This window comes from Ascaphus truei, chromosome 8 (genome assembly GCF_040206685.1).
Source record: "Ascaphus truei isolate aAscTru1 chromosome 8, aAscTru1.hap1, whole genome shotgun sequence".
Classification (NCBI taxonomy): domain Eukaryota; kingdom Metazoa; phylum Chordata; class Amphibia; order Anura; family Ascaphidae; genus Ascaphus; species Ascaphus truei.
The window spans coordinates 7483268-7503517 of record NC_134490.1 but is presented as its reverse complement, the minus strand read 5'-3'; the positions used below and the strand labels follow the sequence as shown (position 1 = coordinate 7503517).

The following is a 20250-nucleotide window of genomic DNA, read 5'->3' as shown; positions in this document are numbered from 1 at the left end:
CAAACCCTGAGGCTTGCAGGTAGAGAATTGGTACTAGCATATGAAATGTCCAGGTTTCGATTCCTGTATGATATGGTATAATTTATACATTATTATTTTATATAATCCAAATGAGCCTGTTTCTCAGGTATCTCCTCTCCAGCAAAATCTGTATATCAGGGTCTGGGAGGGTGTAACGCCACCTTTAGGTAAGACATACTTAATGCCAGTCATGTTATTTCAAGCTGACGCGAGGCAGTGCTAATTTAAGAAAGGGATAAGCCTGTGTCAATGAGATACACAACGGCTTCAGTTTTCTTGCATACAATAATGTCCATTGAATAATGTTGATATTGTCCCATTTTAGCACTGAGTTAACAGAGCTTTGTGGATTTGTGTGATATAAAAGAGGTGCTTGAAGATCGCTGGTTGTTCCTCTTGAGCAATTGCTGTTTAATATCCATTTTTCGCTGTCATAGGGGCAGTCAACGCATTGCAAACACGTAACGTCCACTGCATTTCAATTTGAAATGTGGCAGAAAAGGCCATGCCAAAATAGTAAAAACATATGGAGGAATCATTGTTTCCAAAAATAAAAAGTAATTGTTCCTTGAGAAATAAGATGCTTCTTTAGACGAGGAATCAACCCCCAAAACTTCTGCTCCTCTGTCGTTCTGAGAAATCCATTGTTAGAGAAAAGGGTGGGTCGCCATTCTGGTCCTTTCTTCAATGTAGTAACAAAGGAGGGAGAGGGAGAAAGGAGTGGAAGAGGGAGTAGGGTGTGTGATACCTTTTATTGGACCAACAAGTAGTTGATATGTTACAAGCTTTCCAACCACTCTGGGGCCTTCATCGGGTATTGGACCAACTACTTGTTGGTAATAAAAGATATCATACCCCTTACTCCCTCCTTTGTGGCTACGTGTTAGAGAGAGAGCTGTAAACCTTTGAGTGCCAGAGACGGCTGTAATGCGTTGCTCCGTTTGATAAGGCCACTCACCATTGTTCCTCTGCCTCCTCCTGAGCTTGGTGCCTTGCTCTTTCCGCCATGAGCTCCTCGGAAATTTGCTCATAGGGCTTATCTCCGTGGGCATCTCCCATGATCCAGACCCACACATCCCCATCAGCACCACGAAGCCACTGAATATGCTTGGAGTTATCTGCAGAAAGTCAACAGAAAAGTAGTAACAGTTATACAGAGTATGTATGTATGTATGTCTTTATTTGTATAGCGCCATTAATGTACATAGCACTTCACAGCAGTAATAGTTACAATTATAAATAATAAGAGATAAATAACACATAATAAAATATAAATAACACAAAGGGAAGAAGTGCTTCAGACTTAAAAGTGACATTTAGGAAAAGGAGTCCCTGCTCCGAAGAGCTTACAATCTAATTGGTTGGTAGGAAGAACTTACAGAGACAGTAGGAGGGCATTCTGGTAAATGCGTCTGCAAGGGGCCAAGGTTAATTTAAGAGGTGTTAATTATCAGCCATCGAGCTACTCATATGCTTCCTTAAGCAGGTGTGTTTTAAGGTGGGTTTTAAAGGTGGATAAAGAGGGTGCTAGTCAGATATTGAGGGGAAGGGCATTCCAGAAGTGTGGGGCAGTCAGCGAGAAGGGTCTAAGGCGGGAGGGCTTTGGATAAAAAAGGGGTAGAGAGAAGACATCCTTGAGCAGAACGCAAGAGCCGGGATTGTGTATAGCGAGAAATTAGTACTGAGATGTAGGGAGGAACAGAAGAGTGTAAAGCTTTAAATGTGAGGAGTTGAATTGAGTGTGAGATGCGGGATTTGATCGGAAGCCAGGAAAGGATTTCAGGAGGGGAGACGATGAGACAGATTTAGGAAAGAGCAGAGTGGTTCTGGCAGCAGCGTTAAGGATAGATTGTAAGGAGACAGGTGGAGAAGGCTGGACAGCAGGAGGTTACAGTAATCAAGACAGGAGAAAATGAGGGCCTGAGTCAAAGTTTTAGCAGTCGTGCAACAGAGTACATTGTGTATAGTACATTCTGTAATCACTGTGTGACTGCAGAACATTTTATCAACCAGTGGTTAAAATGTAATGATACTAAGAGGTTCTGAATACCACTAATGTATTGACCCACAGTACCACTACTTTTTAAGTGTTACACATGTCTTTCCATTATCTATTTAAAGAAAATGAATACAAAAAATATACCTGCTGCTCAACCAAATACAGCATAGGTATATAATGGATAATATTCACATGGTGCATAAAGGGAAGATAATGAGTATCGGTACAAAAAATGGTTGATTGAGAGAAATCACTTATAGGTTAGGTGGGAAATGTAGTATCCCAGGGTCTCCGTATCCCTTCATAGGCCACTCATATTGAATTGCACGTAAATCCATATAGGAAATAAAAAAAACGTTATTGGTCATTGTGACGGTAACTTTGTGACAGGCTATAATAATACACCAAATAACTGGGTTGAACTGAACGGGGCTTAGATATAATAAAGTATATTTATTCCTTAAATAGGTGAACACAGCAATATAGTACACTTAACAGGCAAGAAGGTAACACTTACTTGGGGTTGGGGGATGAGAATTATCAGATAGCAATTCTCCAGCAATCAGGAAACAATCAAGATGGTATTTGAAGACAATGGATATAGGGTTGACCACAGTTTATATATCTTTGTAACCCTATTCCTAACATTGAGTACAGGCTATTGGATAACAATTATCTGTATCCAATCTTTAACGTGGGAACACAGTTTAACCCATGCCCCCCAGCTAGTTAGCCCATGTGCACTGGGACCCTGAGGGTCTCATTTCTGTAGCCCCACATTTACATCAGGGATGCCGGCCAGTCTACCAAATGGAATATCTGGCAGGATCTTCTTTGTTTGGAAGTGTAAGATATGACACTCACAAACCACTCCAGTTTGACGCTTCTCTGCCCTCAGGTAAACAGTGAGGGTGGCAAAATCTTTTGAACAGCACTTAGTCTCTCGACATTGGGTCGCCCCTCTGACCATCTGCTTCCCTTTGTGTAAAGGAATCTTCGCGGGTTTTTATCCCCGCCTTGGAATACAATATTAAAAGTGAAATACAAACATATTAAAATATCCGGTTCTGTTGGGTTCAGCGGGTCCAAACTGCCCAGATCTCAATGCCGGAACTGGGACACCATATGGTCCAAGTTTCAGCCCGCTGCAACCTTCAGAACAGGAGATACACAAATGCTACTTAAACCGTTTCCTATTTTAATACAAAATTCTCTGCTGTAAATTAAATCACGGTTTTTCACTAAATCCCCATTGAAAACAACGAGCTCCGCCGCCATAGACTTTCAATGGTAAACCGCCGCCATTGGCGGCTATGGGAATCCGCCGCCATAGACTTTCAACGGGGCATCGCCGCCGTTGAAGCCGATGGGGTTTCTCCGCCATAGCCGGTCAATGGGAACCTGCTGCCATTGAAGTCTATGGGAAAAACTCCCGAACCTTTAAGGTGGTCCATACTCTGTCGGGTTGGTCAGAGAGGGTCAAGGATGGTTCTGCAGCCATGCCGGAGCAGTGACTACAGGTACCCCAAACCCTGGCCCTCTGAACCCTCCAGAACCGGAGATATGGGCTTATGATTTGTAGCATTTCTGACTTAGTCGTTTTCTCGTGCTGCTTCTGCCGCCGCCATTGGAACCTATGGCGCGACCCGCTCTACCAGCACAACCCGTTCCGGGGGTCCTGGATTCTGGGACCCGGTGGTGGTCGAGTGAGGGGTGGCCTAGAAACTAGGGGCAAAAATAATTTTATTTCTGGGTGCCCTAGAACCTAAGATTCACACGCCACTTGACGTTGAACTTGACTAATCAGTGATCAAAGCTCTTTTTCAGACATTGTGTCCGCTTTGCGGTTTTGCGGTTTGGACGGCTGCCAACTCGTTCCTGGAAAGCACCGTCGAGGAATCTCCATTGAAGTCAATGAGCCCATTGACTTACAATGGGAAACCGTCGCTCCTCCTCTCGGACGCCACCTGCTGGTCTTCAAGGGAAAGAGGTCCAAAACAGCTAGATCCGCCATTGAAAACAATGGAGCTTCAATGGCGGCTTATGGGACCTTGCAAAATGGTGCCTGAAAAGGTGGGAAAATTAAACAAAGGGCTATAATCACTATACAACTATTAACCCTTGCCCTCCCGGATGGATCCCAGTGTGTGTGCGTGGTGCAGACACTGACATAATAATAAAACATGGGAACAGGGGAACATACATTTTCATGATATAACAAGGTGCAAACCACATTCCTGGACCGCAGTCTAGTTAACCCCTTGTCTCCCTGGTGAGGTCATGGGGTGGCCATATGGGGTGCAACCCCTTTAACACCAGGCCAAACCCTCTTTCCCTCTACAGTCATAAAGAGGGGAGTATATGGGGTGTGAGGGTACATAATGTGAAGATAAAACACATGGTGGTGCGGGAGCTAATAGAGGGGGCAAGTGGTTCCACAGATTATGCCCAGAGTTGTAAGGAAATGGAAATCGCCACTCAAGGGGTTAATAATTGTTAGGATCACACGTAGTCACTTAAGGTACAATCAACCAATATTAGGTAGAAAGGTATATCCTATAATATCACTCATAGTGTTAGGAATATTTAATTTAGGACAACTATATCTCAGTAAAGGTGAAGAAATGTAGTGTGTATCACAGCAAGAAACAAATTGACACTTATTAAATGTACACTGTGAATAGACACAGTAAGTATGTGCAAAGCAACACTGTTGCATTGTTGCCAAAGGTATCCTGTGCATACTGTACATATCACAAGCATAGAGGAACATCCCAGTAATGTGTCACAGAATTCCCTCTTGTAAATATTCACGGTGTCTGTAGGACAATAAAATATTACAACTCCGAGTATCAGATTAGGTACAAATGTTTAAGAAGGTTTGGTATATTTAACCATATATCAACTGTCATGTAGCTAACAGCGTGTTTAGTCTTAATAAAAGTGCCTGATCTCAATAGAGATTAGTGTCCATTATTGTGAACCTCAACAGCATTATTCATGACTGTTAGATATTATAGGGTGAAGTATGGTAAGTCCACATAGAACTATAGTGCACCTCTATTATCTGCAGTGTTTCTGTCAGTCTATAAATTGCTGCATATAGCTGAACAAGTGACCATAAAACGCAGAGCTGCTGTGGATATTCTTAGTATGGGCTGCATGCACATGGAGGATAACACTCGATATTCATGAAATTCAGTCTCCATATAACTCGAGTTCAGTCGTACTGCTGTTTGCACCGCAACTCAACACCATCAGCGTCACCATCGTGATGTCATCTAAAACCGACGAACCGTGTTGCGCGTATCACATGCTTCTTCAGGGGAGGAGGAGTATTTAAAGAAAACCTGATTTCTTTTAGGAAACCCCACTTTATTTCTATTTTCTAAGCATAAATATTACACAGATCTTTGCAATATATGGTCAAAATAAAGTTTCCTCAACTTTAAATGCCGTTAAATTATTTTGAATTCAGCCCTTTCAATTACTGAGATAAACCCTCTTGATACTGAGACCCTATGGTTGGTAATAAGTAAAAAAACAAAACTCCTTGGTATTGTAACATCAGACAGAGTACCCCACATTCAATAAGCTCTATTAGGGGTAACACACCAGAACAGGCATTAACTGTGTGTCTTCAATGGGAGATCACGCTATTCGGGAGCATTAACCCAGGGGTGCTCAAGCCCTGCTCCCCCCGTCAGGTCAGTTTTTCAGGATATCCCAGCTACAGCACATGTGGTGCCTCAATCAGAGACTCAGTCAAAAACTGAGCCTCTGATTGAGCCACCTGTGCTGAAGCAGGGACTGGTTGAGCCACCTGTGCTGAAGCAGAGATATCCAAAAGACCTGATCTTTTGGGGGGGGCTTCAGGACTGGAGTTGAGCCCCTCTACGTTAACCCGTAATGGAACCTGCTGAATCATCTGGGGGAGTAACTATGTAACTGTAACATTAGGTTCCTGCGATCAGCAGCAGTAACCACCAGGTGTCTCAGTGGTATTTTCAGACAAGGTGCCTCTTACCCTGTATTTTGTTTGTCCTGTTTAGAGACCACCTTTACTTTTCCATGCCCCCCTTGGAAATCCTACTATAGGCTTGTGTGTATATATATATTTATTTATTTTAATAAATATTCATAGCATGTGTTTTTTTACTGACCCTTAACCACTTCACTGCTCTGCTGGCAATGAATGGGTTAAAAATAAATTGATAACTAGGCTCTCACCTCTGCAGCTTCGGATTGCTACAGCCTTTGAAATGTGAGATCCCAAGCACCATAAGAACACTTTCGTATTATTCCGTGACAAACGTCAACGATGTTTTGCAAAATGTAGAACTGTATTAAATAGTGTTGCAGATGCCCAAATAATTCTGGAGATAGTGTCGTATGGTTGAGTGCTTTCACTATAATGCAGCAGCTACATACTGTGCTGAGGGAGCCTGCACGCACTGGGGAAACTCTGCTGAATAAATCTGGAACTCGCACAGGAAGCTGAAGAAACAAAACAGAAGATCCCCTGATAATATAGTGACCTCTAGCAAGGAGGAGAGATTCAGCAATCACCACAAGACATTGATTAGTAAAGCCTGTCTGTATGTGTTTGCATATTTATGTTAGGTCTGAGATAAAAAGCCACAGCACCATCTACCAGCATAACGTATTAAGTCACTGAATATGCTGGCTCATACTGTGAGGTTTAGGGAGCCTTATCCGTGGCTGTATGGTCAGAGAAAAGACATCTCTCACAAAAGTCATCACCAGTTTAAACATTGGGTGTTTAAAATCACAGTTTCACTTATTCCCAGCTCATAAATTCTCACCAGATGATGATGTTTTGACCTTTACCTAAGCACTGTGGGGCCTATTCTATAAGCATTGATAAGCCACTTATCGAGCACTTATCGGTCAAAATGCCTACTGCTATTCAGTAACCCTCGATAAGTGGGCGATAAAGGCATGAATCGCCAATTTTTCAGCCGTCAAAAAAAAAACACTGGCTGACCGGTGATAAGCCACTTATCGGCAGCTACTGAAACTCGTGCAATTCTAGTAGCCTCGATTAGCTTATGGAGGCCTGTCGCGGCTCTAGAATGGCGAGTTTCTCCCAAAATCGTCCCGCCAGGAAAAGTTGGCGTGAGGCTGGTGAGAACCTGCAGAGAAGGCGGCGAGAGAGGACTGCATTTTTCCTGCATCGGATTGATTTGTGGGTTCTCCGGAGGTGATACACATTAATATCAGCACCGAAGACCCCCGTTATGAATCCCATGCACTAAAAATGCATTTACAGGCAACTTCATTACCTTGGTGGATAACCGCTAAGGCAATTAAGGGGTTAACTACAAGTGCCATCTTTATTGTGGGTAGCAGGGGTGGGTGAAGGCAGTATTTGGCCCTTGGTGGGTGTTTAGGCCTTGCGGGGCAGTTGCGGGTGGAGTTAACCTTAAAGTGATGTCACATCCTTTTGAACTAATGTAACCTATCACATGGTACAGCAACCATGCGATGTAGCCATGTGGTTTTAAGGATGTGACGTACCTCCCTTTGAGATGACATCACATCATTTAAAAAAAAAAAAGGTGGGCACATGATACAGCGTCCAATCGGATTGGAGCTGTACCATCTGACCCTAAAATGTGATGTCACAGGCTCTATATAAGGCATGTTCCGTGAGAGTCAGCTATAGACCCTCTGATGGGGCTGATCCGACTATGCCATAGGGCTGTAGCCTGTGGAGCCCCCTCTGGGCATAGGCTGCCTCTCTGTGAACCTTTAGAGTAGTGTGGAGCCATTCCTGGGAACGCTACCTAAACAGAGCACTGTCCCTAACTATAACACAATAAAGGGAATCCTTATCCTATCCTAGACATATCTACAGTATAAACCTATATACACTATTCACAGTCGGACCCCTCCTCTTCAACTCCTCCCGGGTCCTGACCTTCTAGAAGCCTCTCCCCCAATATATGTATCCTGCCATGACATCACTATCACTAGGCAGAAGAGGGTGGGGCTATCATTCTGCCTCGTTACCCAACACCATGTGATGGGAACGAGGCTTTACTCTATGTGGGCCCACACAGTTAAACCCTTAAGGCCATAGTAATCATAGTAAAATATATGATAGTCCATGTACTAGATAGTTTTTCACTCCCTCACCAGGGGAAAATCCTTGACAAGCAGAGGAGGAGTAAAATGTTATCTAAGTGCCAAAGCAGGAATGGTGGAAGCCGTGGTGTATAAATTTGTGTAGCAGCTTTCGTTTGCATCTGCATACCTGCCAGTAATTAAAATTAATGTTCTGAAAGTAACTGCATCTCTGCAACAGCTTATTGCTGGGGTCAGCAGAATACCTGGCAGCCTCATTTATCACGCTTCTCACAATTATGGCATCGCTGACAATTTCCAATTGTGGTCTATCTGGTATTACATTTCATAGGCACCACTCCAGAGTTCATTAGAGGAGCGTCTTTGTGTCATGTCTTACAGGTGCGCTGATCCCATGAAATATCACCCGATTATGACTGATGGGAGTACACGGCAAGCAAAGGGTGCGTGGATTGCTTTATAGATACAGCATTATTATCTCTGCATCTAGTCAGGCTTCTCGTGTCTCCTCCTATTGCCCCAGGATATAGCATGCATAATGCTGACTAATACAAATAAAACTCAGCAGCGAAAATTGATGGCCAGCACCCTAAACCTTAATAACTTTACATCGATGTAACCAAAAACATAGATTATAAGCTCCACAATGTTGCTGCAAAATGTCTCTGTAAAGCGCTACGTAAAAATTAGCAGCGCTATACAAGAACATGCTATTATTATTATGGTACATCAATAGCCCTAATCCTCTCACGGGATAAATTGTTGTCATATGATTAAATATATAGGAGAAATGTTTAAAAAATAGATTTTAAAAAGAAAATCAAATGGTTTTAAAAACATAAGAACATATCTGCTCTGCAAGCTCCCAACCCCTGCTGGCAAACTTATCTATGCTGAGAATATTTACCTCTCATAAAAGCACCACACATTCAACTCCCTCCCACACCCAGGCTCCACATTGTGTGATATTTTCCACATGCCGGTAAGTATTGCTCCAGGGCATGACTCTTTGAACTGACTTCCTGCTGCCTGCATTAAATATTCACCTTTCGTTTCCATCGCTATGATTATTTTACAGCACCTAAATTTCCCCTTGGCTCTTTTGTATGCAGGAAATGGGATAGTCTCCTGGTGGTGAAAATGTTGATTAGATTGCATTTTCTTATTGTGGTTTGAAGACAAAGCTTGTGAGCCAATATGTGTCAGACACCAAATACTCCAGTTAAAGCAAACTGGATTTACTAGGGCTTTAATCACCTACCTGAGTGAAGAGGATGATACAAAGCTAGTGATTTTTTTAACCATATTTAATACATTCTAAAATGATATTAACTATTTGCTGGCAGGGGGCCAGCAAATAAATGTTTTTATTTAAGTGAAAGGTAGTGTTAGGACCTGCATACTGGTCATGCCGTGAAGTTGCTGCAGGCTTATAACGCTTTGGCCAAAGGGTTTAACTAAATGACCCTTACTCATGAGAACACTAACATTAAAGTATTTAACTATGTATTTTGTTACATTGGATGTACTGTAGCATTGGGTAGATTTGTCTTTTGTTGTATACATTTGGCTACCCTCAGTAACACTCCTTTTGACATTATATATATACATATATATATATACATACATACATACACACACACGTGTGTGTGTGTGTGTGTGTGTGTGTGTGTGTGTGTGTGTGTGTGTGTGTGTGTGTGTGTGTGTGTGTGTGTGTGTGTGTGTGTGTGTGTGTGTGTGTGTGTGTGTGTGTGTGTGTGTGGTGTAAGGGCTTGCTGGAATTGTGGTTGTATTTAAATGAAAGGTTACAAAATCAAGATGAGGTCAAGTGAACTCTGACCTAGGAGTTCAGAGTGAAGAACGCATTAAAGTAACATTGACAAAGTCCATTTAAGCCGTTTGGATTTAATAAGGAATTTTCACAACCTGGAAAGTACTCAATATCCTTTTACTGACATGCAGTATTATTGTGGATATTGGCTGGTGAATAAGTATCTCCCCGTGCAATCCTCATGCATTCCTTTGCTGTAATATGTTCCATTTATATACCCACAATATGCCAAGTCCATTACTGGCATACCCCGGTTTAAGGACACTCACTTTAAGTACACTCGCGAGTAAGGACATATCGCCCAATAGGCAAACGGCAGCTCACGCATGCGCCTGTCAGCACGTCCTGAACAGCAATACTAGCTCCCTACCTGTACCGAAGCTGTGCGCAAGCGGGGAGACTATAGAGCCTGTTACAAATGCGTTATTTACATCAGTTATGCTTGTATATGATGATTGCAGTACAGTACATGCTTCAATACGTGGGAAAAAGGTAGTGCTTCACTTTAAGTACATTTTCACTTTACTGTACATACATGCTCTGGTCCCATTGCGTACGTTAATGCGGGGTATGCCTGTACTCACTTAAAACTTATGATATCCAAAATGCAGAATGATCTTAAACATTGCAGTTTCGGTGCTTTAGCATGTTAAATAAAATATTGCTTGTTCATTGAGTACGTACGCACAACATCACAGCAAACAACCTGGGTAAAAAAAAAATCCACAAACCCTAAGTGCTTATGCTTTAATATAAATGAATACAACAACTATTATATAGGTAGTAAAGCTTAATGAATTCTCCTATTGTGAGTGAACCTTTTCACCACTTAAGAGGCCTTCCACGGTTTTATAGCGACAGTCAGACCTTCGAGGACAATCATCGTTGCCGTTGATTTTACAACGTACAGCAAAGAAGATAAGCTTCCATCCTAAATGTGACGAAACAATAAGCTTCCACCCCAAGCCTGTGCCTGGCTACATCCCCAGTGATATCTGACAACAAAACAAGTTATTGAGCATCTCGTTAGTTCTCAGATGAGGGAAATTAGATCCTCATACAGCATGTGCACCCAAATAGCTGTCAGCGGATACACCTGCAGCGATGCTGTACATCTGTTCCATTTGCAGTGGTGTCAGGAACTTGCTTTGTTGTGTAGTAGCTCTGTCTTATAATGTGTAATCGGAATAAGTGTAGGAGCTTGCTAAACACTCAGTATTATTATCTGCTGATTATTAACGGCGCTCTGTGTTTTGTCAGTCTACAATCAGTAATGATATTTCCATTAAATATTTGCGAGTGCACAGCACTCATCTTGATCCATTTTGGTGGTATTGACAGATTATCCTTCCATCTGAGGTCAGGGGAAAGGTAGCCGCATTAGTTAGGAAACAAAGTGTAAAAATGAGCAGATATGTCATATCTATAAGATAGGAAAACAGGAAGAAAGGAGCACTCCTTATAACCAAGTCAAACGTCCACAAATGGGACTTTCCAGTGATGCCTCGAATCTAGAACATTAATAAATATGTGTATATATGTAACCCTCCTACTTGGCTCCAAAGGAGGTTACATCAGATTGACTATATGCATTGCATAGCTCAGTCTCTCGTGTGTGTGAATAAGCAGATAGAATAAGGATGGACGCCAGGAACTTTTGTAAAACATAAAAGGTGTTTTATTTGACATCCATCTATAAGGCTCCACAGGTAGTGACATACCCTACTCTTTTCAGTCTTCATTAATGATTTACCTACAGCTTGTAAAGGAGCTTCAATGTATATGTATGCAGGTCACAGAAAATCTTCTATGCACACAGCCTAAGCCTCTCTGATCTTCACCATGTACTTCAATCTGTTTTTTCAAGACTTTTAAACTGTATTTCCCAAAACAAATTGTTTTCAAACACAGATAAAACTGTAAATGGTATTTGGGATGAAGGCTACATTTTTAAAGCTAAAAACGACAGAGCTACAGATCAGAACCAACTCTAACACTATTCTAGCCCCTGTCACTAGTTTTAAATATCTGGGCATATGGTTTGACTCTAATTTAACATTTGGGTTGCATATTGATTCTCTGACATTCAAAACCTATGCCAAACTAGGTGTATAAATCCTGGGGACAAATCCTCCCTAGGCCCACTTGTCAGAAAGCACTTTGTACAACAGATGCTATAACATAAAAATACATTTCACTTGACACAAACTTGTGGCAGAACATAATACTCTGAACTCCATCCCCTTTGTAGCTCTCACTCCTATGCTAGGAAGGTACTTGGCTTGTTACCCATAGTAAGGGTTAAATTTGCAGTCTCTAGTATAGAGTCAGTAAAGCCCCATATTGCATTGGCCATTCATGGAGTACACTTTGGGCTTCGGGTTCAGCAACCCGCAAACTGTGTACTGTATACTTCTTCCATACCTATGTGATCAGGATTGCACTAGGGACCTTCCATTTGGGCCGATTCCAACATACTCCAAAGTTACTATGTCGAGAACTCCTTACTATAAGCATGCTTCCTCCTTTTCAATAAAGAGAACAGTCTCGGACCATTACTACTAGCACTTACTTAAATGGCACGTGTCCTAGCTGAAAACAACAAACAGTGACATGACACTTCTTAATACACTTAGCTATACACACAAACCTATTTACAGGACTCACAGTGAGGATCCCAATCTGAACTCTGAAGAACCTGTTTCTAGAATATAGGGTGGAGCTATACCCTTGTATCTCCCTATGGTGACATCATGGGTCACAAGATATACAAGGAAGTGGCAATCCCTTCTGCATAGTCATCCTATATCACATGATGGGAAGGGAAGCAACTTGAGGGAGGCCACAAATCTAACTTATTACGGCCGTTAACCTCTTAACTGCAATAGTAGTCCCCAAAGGTGTGACTTAACCATTATTAACTACTTCTAGAACCAGTATTATCTTCAACTGGTTGAAGGGAGAATGTATTGCACAGTTATACTCCTATACAGTACATTTCAAAATAACTTGTTTTCATTTTAGAACTAAAACAAATATGGTGGTGGTGAGTGCCTCTGCGCTGCAATACTTCGGTGGCTTCTCTACTACTGAACAGGATGAAAATTACAAAATAAGAATGGGAGTAATAACAAGAGATAAGCTGCCTCTGATATGTTCAAATAGAGAGAGGAGCATCATCTGGCAGCAATAATGGCAGCTATTGCTTTACCACTGCAAGGGGTTTGCGGGTTATTACAGGTACAGTATGTGGCAATATACACTGCAATATGTTCATTTTCATAGAAATACAAACTTCCCCCACACAAGAAATGTGGTGAAAGTAAAGTATTTGACATCCTTTCTCCACGAGGTGCCAGTATATCAGTGAATTTGCTCATTACGAACTGTATGTATGTCTTTATTTGTATAGCGCCATTAATGTACTTAGCGCTTCACAGCAGTAATAGTTACAATCATATAAATAATAAGATATAACTAACACAAAGGGGAGAAGTGCCTCAGACTTAAAAGTAACATTTAGGAAAAGGAGTCCCTGCTCCGAAGAGCTTACAATCTAATTGAACTCAGAGGTTTCATTTTGTTGACTTTGAGCACTGAGCTTACATGTTCTTACTTTTTTAGTTGTCTACTACTCCACTTGTCTCCAAGATTTAAAACACATCATCCTATTGGCATGATGACTGTATTAGCCCATGTTCACTCATTGCCCCACTGCTGACAGCACTGCTTATATTTAAACTGGTTTCCAACAAAGTAATTGGAAAACCCCACATGGCGATTGCTAGTCATCTTGATAACATGTCCTGTTTTTACATTCCCTTGGCTGTAACTTCATGCACCTCAATTTTTCCAAGTGAAAACAATGTCAGCACTTGCAATGATACATATTCTGTAGCAATCTCGTAAACCTAGTGCTGAATAGATTTTCTTTAAGTAGGTTTCCATTGTGGTTCCCAATTATTGGGCCCCTTGCTTTTTGTCTAATTGAGAAAGTTTCTAAGATTTATGTAATTAGAATATGGGTAAATCAGGCAAGAAAGTTACAGACTTGGGCATGTTCTGCAAGCTGTGCATGCAAGTACATTCTCTCCATGGAGGTACATTCTATCCATTTTGTCTCTTTGAAAAGTGTGAAAGGGGAGGAATAGCTAAATAATTAAAGCATATTCTTAATGTAAGCATGAATAAGGATTACTGAGTACTCAGCAATGTTTTCCTGGCCCCTCTGACAAGATAATAAATTACTTATGACTGTGCATGCGCGTGATATTTCTCACTTTAAACATGCATGTACATATTGATAACATGTGATACTCTGGTATATACTGTACTGGGCTGAAATACATTTTCTTACTCTTGTTGTGGCAGTAATAGACTTGTTGGGAAGGGTAGATGTAATGAAGCATAACTTTCACAGATTAATCAAATATGCTGTGCTACTTTGAACATGTTATTCTTGCATGCCTTCTTCTGAATAAGAGGCCTTCAGAAAATCGCTCTGCTATGTCTGCATCCAATTTTCCAGTCGTGTAGTTGCAAAGTTGGACTAGCTATTCAAAGAGGAAAACAGTGATATTGTGAGCCATTGATCTAATTGCTGCATTTTCATTCCGAGAATTGAAGCTTATCAAAGCCATTAGGAGCAAAAAACCTCATTGTTAGAAAATTGTGGGGCGGGGTTATTTTAAACTGCCATTTGGCTGTCAAGATAAGTGAAGTCAGATAAAAGTGAGAGAGATCCACATTCAAAAAAATTGTATGAGAAATTCAATGAGAAACTAATCCAAACCAGAACCAAAGGGGCTGTACAGAGATGAGGGAAGGTTGTTTTTCTGACATTTCAAACACTTAATTGCTGTATTTTTGTCTTTTGAATAAAAGGATATCTTTCTACAATTAAAATTAATGACTCATTGTCTTTCTGAAGCTTGTCTTTCTAAGCACAGTCAAGGTAATTACGAGCACCTTTTCCCAAGTGGAATAAGGTATTAAGGTACTGTATGTTCTTCCACATGCCTTCCCATTGTAATCACTTTTGCGATGTGAAAAATGGTTGCTGTCCATGGTACTGAATTGTATTCTCTTGGAGACGAGTGGCCAACTCCAGTCCTCAAGGGCCATCGACTGGTCAGGTTTTTAGGATATCCCTGCTTCAGCACTGGTGCCTCAGTCAAACTCTGAACCACTGATTGAGCCACCAGTGCTGAAGCAGGGATATCCTGAAAAACTGACCTGATGGTGGCTCTTGAGAACTGGAGTTAGTTACTCCTGTCTTTGAACATTCAAGAGTGAACACCTTTGCCTGTCACAATGAGATGTATTGGCAGCGCTACAAAAAATATTCCGCCATTACATTTCCTTGCGAACCTTGTGATTTGTAAAAGTATGTTCTCTCTGTTACATGTGAAATCGCACAGAAGTAACCTCTTCCAACCTCATTAGAAGCGCCATGCCCACATCATTTGCAATAATTAAACATGCAGCCCATAAATGCACTTGCAGACTTGCTTTGTGTATCTGCATAATGTGACCCTAATTAGACCTGCCATTTACCTGCATGAATTGATTTTACAATCCAACTACAATCACGATCATCTCTGTTTTGCACAACTTTTATGGAAGGAATATTTTGGTGTTGCAGATATATTGATTGCATCATAATATAACACAATTTAGCCATGCTCCACTTAGGGGGGAGCTTTGAGCTCCGGAATGGTGCAATTGCAGCATGGGCTTCAAATATTCTTATTTATTGGACCCAAAAAAATCAAAAATGTTAAGGTACACACAGTACCACAATCAAAGGAGCTCTTTCACTGAAGAAGAATAGGCCTGGTTGTGAAGCACATGGAGTCCCAACCCATAGAACAGTGTTTTTTGTAAAGGAACCCTATAATTATATTGTGAGTATCTGCAGATCCCCAACCCTTTCTAATAGTACGTCTGAGATCAGATGCATTATAAGGAACCCCAACCCTCTCTAATAGTGCGTCTGAAATCAGATGCATTGTAAGGAACCCCAACCCTCTCTAATAGCGTGTCTGAAATCAGATGCATTATAAGAAACCCCAACCCTCTCTAATAGCGCGTCTGAGATCAGATGCATTGTAAGGAACCCCAACCCTCTATAATAGCGTGTCTGAGATCAGATGTATTGTAAATTCTTCTGTATTTGGTAACATTTTCAAATGACCTGAAAATTGCAGGGAACCCAATGGTTCCTTTGAACCCTTGTATAAAAGCACTGCTGCGGAATATAAGCTTTCAGCATGCACAGGGCTCACAGCGTTTCCAATAACATGTTTCAGCTGGCTCTATTTAGGGTTGTTAGAAAAGCACTTACTGTGCTGGAACTTGGCTTTGATTTTCATCTTGGACTCCACTTTGTCCAAATTTGCATCCCATTCACTCCAGCGCCTAGTCTGCTCCTCCCTCATCTTGTAGAAGAGGATCTGCTTCTGTTCCTCATTCAGTTCGGCCAGAAGATCTGGGTCAATGTACATGTTCCGCAGAATTTGCTGCAGCATGGTGGTTGGAAGTGTAACACCGTGATCCTCACACAATCAAACTCATTCCCACCACCACAATAGCAGCTTCATACTTCCTTTCTCATGATCGATGGGAGGAAAATACATTTGGAGAGTACATGTCGGTTACAATAGCAAGCAGGTTGGCAAGTGTAAGACCCAAACAAGCCCAGGACCATAAGATAATAGGATGTTGTAGGAGAGCCTAAAATAACAGCTGCTGGGCAGACACACAATAGGTAGGTCTTGAGAGGCAGTGAGAACTCTTAAAAGACACAGCAATGGAACACAGTGACTATGACACTCTGTTATGGTTGATTTAGATCTGGCTTTGTAGCCGTGTGTGTGCTCAGGATAACAATGTTTTGAGTGATGTCATGGTTAAAAGTAACAGCTACACCGGTAATATCCATGTCACAGCTGCTCCCCTTTGGGAATTGATCTCTGGTGAGAGACGGGGAGGCTTGGTTTTGTTGTGAGTGCCATTTGATTACAACACAGGGCAGGTTTATGCTTGGCTTTGGGGTATGAGGTTTCACTCTTCATTTATTAACCCCTCTTCTGCTGGAGCAGCCTGTAATACACATGGATAGACAACAAATATTTTAAAGGGAAATAACATAACAATTTTTCACGTATAATTACATAACCCTGAAGAAGGTCCACATTGGAACCAAGACATTGCTCCATTTTTTCTATTCTTTCATGTATAATACATCTTTTTGAACATCTTGATTTGTGTCTCAAGTACCTTTTTTTCAGTAAATATAATCCCATGCATTTTTGTCACTCCATATATTTGTTTTTGACAATTTCTGAATGCTATTCTATTTGTAAATTATTTTAATATATTGTATTACTGCATAGTTTCAACTGATTGTTAAATAATAGAAGTTAAGCGATTAAAAAAACACTATGTTACTATTTCTTTTGTATTTTGCCAGCTTTTCAAATTTAGACTTCATACATAACTACACTATAAAAAACAATATAATATAATCTTTAATTCATAAAGGACTGTCAGGGAGCTCATACCAAGATTACAGATATCTGTGGCAAAAGAACAAATACATAATATAAAACTATGCAGAGAACAGAGAGTTTTAAATTAGTTATTTTATTAAACTGAGGTTTGCTGAAAGTTGTAGCCTAGGACCCAAACTGATGGCTGCAGACACATGTGACCACAGGACCTCACAGACCACATTGTGAGATCTCGAGAGTCCATGGGTAATTATAGTTATAAAGAGCTATCATATTGGACAATTAAATATATCACAACTTGCAACAAGTGTTCCAAGGAAAATACACCTACCAGAACACTGCACGTGAGATATACCCTATCCGAACGATGGCCCCACAAATATTTACTCTCTATTAATACCTCTGACAACCAGATTTATTCCAAATGGAAATCTAGACTTCACGATGAAGTATAAAATCATGATGGATTAAGGATGCAATCTAGAAGTACATGTGGACAAGCATGTAGGTCAGTCTAAGTATGTTTAAGCCCAGTGGGGCTACCCATTTGGAGAAGACTGTACCAGGAACACAGGGGTTAATCGAGAGAGGAGAGATAATTCAGCATCAGACTGCACATTAATCTTATGTTTCCAAAGGAGCCATCATTCTGGGTAATAGTTCTGTCAGTCAGCATTTGATACTCGTTACAAGCAGGTAGCTACATATGTGGTAAAGTTTCCAGAGCATCAGTTAAGGAGGTACCTTTCTGTAACAAAGCCTGAGAAAGCAGTACTTTATGTTATCATTATACCATGCTCTAATATCACTAGCTACAAGGCTATACCCTCTATCTGCGGTGCAGTATAATTATGGAATCTGTCTTTATATATTGAAGCCGCTCTCTGCTCTTGTCACAGTTAAAAGTAAATGTGTCCTTTGTTTCACCACTGTGAAGGAATTTTGCTGCTGTCTTTGGCCATGCCACCCTTCATATATTCAGTAGTTGCATTCTCGAGAGATCAGCTGCTGCAAAGCTACAGTTCCTCCCAGGGAAGTTCAAATGGCTGATGCCACTCAAAGCACACTGAGACAACAGAGGTTTCTTGGGTCACAGCAGATGTCTGTAAAAAAATAAACATAGTAAAAACTAGCAATGAAAAGCAAGTATCAGATCATCATCATCATCATCTTCATCTTCATCATAGTTACGTAGTTACGTAGTAGATGAGGTTGAAAAAAGACTTACGTCCATCAAGTTCAACCTATGCTAAATTTAGACAACAGATACTTAATCCTACATCTATACTTACTTATTGATCCAGAGGAAGGCAAACCAAAAAAACAGTGACATCATCTATCTTTTAATTTTCATTCTTTGGGGAAATGATGCTTTAAAGGTGCAATCCCTTCTCATCCCCATTTTCTAATTCTGTGTTTTATTTTAGAAAACACAGGAAATAAGAGTGCTCTTAAAAATTGTCAGGGTACAAAGAGGGATAAACAGGGATCGCAAACACCAGGCAGAGTGAGATGGTTACATAAATGAAGGTTCTGGGAGCCAATAGGGAGCAAGAAAGTACAAAACATAGCAAATCTCAGGGTACAGTTTATGCCCCTGGATGTGAGTGCGCTCCTGACCTTCTGCTCATACTATCCTTATGGACCTGGATTGAATCCCTCCTAGGAGCAGCACCCATCAAAGGACTGTATTTATACCTCTTTCTTTCTCACATTCACCAGTGTGGCCACTTTGTTTTATTTCATTTTAAACGGTATTTGCGCTTGATCCTTGTTGTCCTCATTCGCCTACCTTAAAAAGGTTTAAAATAAAGAAAAAGGTTTAAACATACAAAAAAAAACGCTCTAACTACAAAACAGTGACGTCAAGAAATGTATGCCTTCTTTATTTATTTTACAACATCGTAGGGACCCGCGGGCACCACCCAAGGACCCCCGGACACCAACGGGGACCACCCGAGGAACCCCGGACACCCACAGGGACCACCTGGGGACCCTTGTGGGGCCCCCAGACACCCATGGGAACCACCTGAGGGCACCCAGACACCCATGGGAACGTTCCCAGATACCTGTGGGAACCACCCGAGGGCCCCAAGACACCAGTGGGAACCACCCGAGGGTCCCCAGACACTAATGGGGATGACCCGGGGTCCCCCAGACACCTGCAGGGATCATCTAGGGACCCCTTGTGGGGCCCTTGGACACCCACAGGGATCACCTGGTGGTCCATGGACACTCACGATGACCACCCTAGGGCCCACAGAGACCCACGGGGACTACCTGAGGACCACCGGCCTCTGTTATCAATCCTGTATTAAAATAAATAAATAATGGTTTTATGTGGGGGCACAATGGGTGGGTTGTGTATCGGTGGTTATTACATATTTTAATATAAATTTTAATACTAGTGTAGATGAGCACTGGGTCTCTGGAGCAGAACCGCGTTGATTTGAGGTCCGGGAACCCCCTACTTCCTGAGATATAGGCCCCGTTATGAGGTGCCAGTATCTCCTATGCATGAAAATGTCCCGTGTCACGTGACAGTGGGATTTAAATGCATAGGAGACATCGGAACCCCATAACGGCGCCTGTATCTCTGGAAGCAGGGGGTCCCCGAAACTGAAATCAACGCGGTTCTGCTCCGGAGACCCCCTGCTCATCTACACTAGTAATAATATTTAAATGTAAAAACTTTAATTTTGGGCGAGATTTGCGCAGGTTGAGGCGTCTCTCTCTCTCTGCAGCAGAAAGAACTCGCCAGGTGAGCCGTTGTC

The 20250-nt window shown here is 41.5% G+C and overlaps 1 protein-coding gene across 2 annotated transcripts in view; it reads right to left on the bottom strand.

The window, feature by feature from the left end:
* SH2D4B (SH2 domain containing 4B) overlaps window positions 1–16574 on the bottom strand; it is a 102569-nt gene extending 85995 nt beyond the window's left edge. The window contains exons 1-3 of one of the 2 annotated variants that reach the window (XM_075610157.1): window positions 16320–16574; window positions 7934–7938; window positions 980–1139 (exon numbers count right to left, since the gene is read on the bottom strand). In XM_075610157.1, the coding sequence (XP_075466272.1) occupies window positions 980–1139; window positions 7934–7938; window positions 16320–16492 (338 nt within the window). In that variant the 5' untranslated portion in view covers window positions 16493–16574. Of the gene's footprint in view, window positions 1–979; window positions 1140–7933; window positions 7939–16308 lie in introns of both variants that reach the window. The other variant, XM_075610156.1, reaches the window with a different exon arrangement.
* Between the last annotated feature and the right edge of the window lie 3676 nt (window positions 16575–20250).